At 46.4% G+C, this 1,054-nt stretch overlaps 1 protein-coding gene across 1 annotated transcript; it reads left to right on the forward strand.

Moving 5' to 3' along the window:
* Positions 1 to 89: 89 nt before the first annotated feature.
* On the forward strand, positions 90 to 1,052 carry TM35_000741010 (putative titin-like; the record flags this gene model as incomplete). Its single annotated transcript, XM_029031266.1, has 1 exon — positions 90 to 1,052. A coding segment is annotated over one exon (963 nt), but the record flags the coding sequence as incomplete, so codon positions are not given.
* Positions 1,053 to 1,054: the final 2 nt, after the last annotated feature.

The following is a 1,054-nucleotide window of genomic DNA, read 5'->3' on the forward strand; positions in this document are numbered from 1 at the left end:
CATTGATTTACTTTGTTTCTGGTTTTTCTATCTGTTTTTTTTTCTTGTCTGTAAGCGATTGAAGTAAGACTACTACAAGAAGTATTGTAATGGTAATGATGCGCTACGTGCTGTGTATCCTCGCTCTCCTGCTCTCATGTGCGTGTGTGCACGTCCTCGCTGAAGAAGTGCCTGCCGCCGATCTTTCCGACCAAGTCCCTGATACGGAGAGTGAGACAAAGATTACTTGTCCTGAAGGTGGTGCTGAAGGTCCTGTACTTCCTGAAGGTACTACTGAATGTCCTCATAAAAAGCCCGAGGTTCCTCCTCCAAAAGTACCTGAAGTACCAAAAGAAGTGGTTCCTGAGAAAAAAGTACCGCTTGTTCCTCCCAAAAAACCTGAAGTTCCTCCTGTTACTGTACCTGAGGCTCCAAAAGAAGTGGTTCCTGAGAAAAAAGTACCTGTTATTGATGATGGCAATTGCCCTGAAGGTACTCCACGTCGTGAAGATAAGAAATGTCCTCAAAAGAAAGAAGTTCTTCTTGAAAAAGTACGTGAAGATGAAGGTCAACGTGGAGATAATGGTGTTTCTGGTCCTCGTGACGGAACTGCTGAAACGGGTGACGCAGGTGTTCATGGTCAAGTGGGTGGGACCGGCTCTTCCGGTTCTTCTGCTGGTGCTTCTGGTAATGATGTTATTCCAGCACCTACTGAACCTACTGGACCTAGGGCAGATCCCACTGAAGCTGATCCTGCGGGTGAAGTGCAAACTGAAGGTGACGGCAACAATACAGGAGGTGAAACTGCTGATATCCAAGGAAATGGAGCACCACAAACTTCTTCTTCTCCCAACAATACAACAACGGGGAGTGCCGGAACTGCTGATACTGAAACTACCCGTACAGAGAACGGAACTCTATCTTCGGACAGTAAATCATCAAATACCCAAGAAGGTGTTGAAGGAAATACACATACAACCACCACAACGACAACACTTCCTCCTGAACTCACAAACAACAAGAAGGGTGATGCAGACAGCAGCAGCAGTATCAGCAGTTCTGTGTGGGTGCGTGT

The sequence above is a fragment of the Trypanosoma theileri genome (genome assembly GCF_002087225.1).
Source record: "Trypanosoma theileri isolate Edinburgh chromosome Unknown TM35_Tth_74_V1, whole genome shotgun sequence".
In the NCBI taxonomy this organism is placed as follows: Eukaryota; Euglenozoa; class Kinetoplastea; order Trypanosomatida; family Trypanosomatidae; genus Trypanosoma; species Trypanosoma theileri.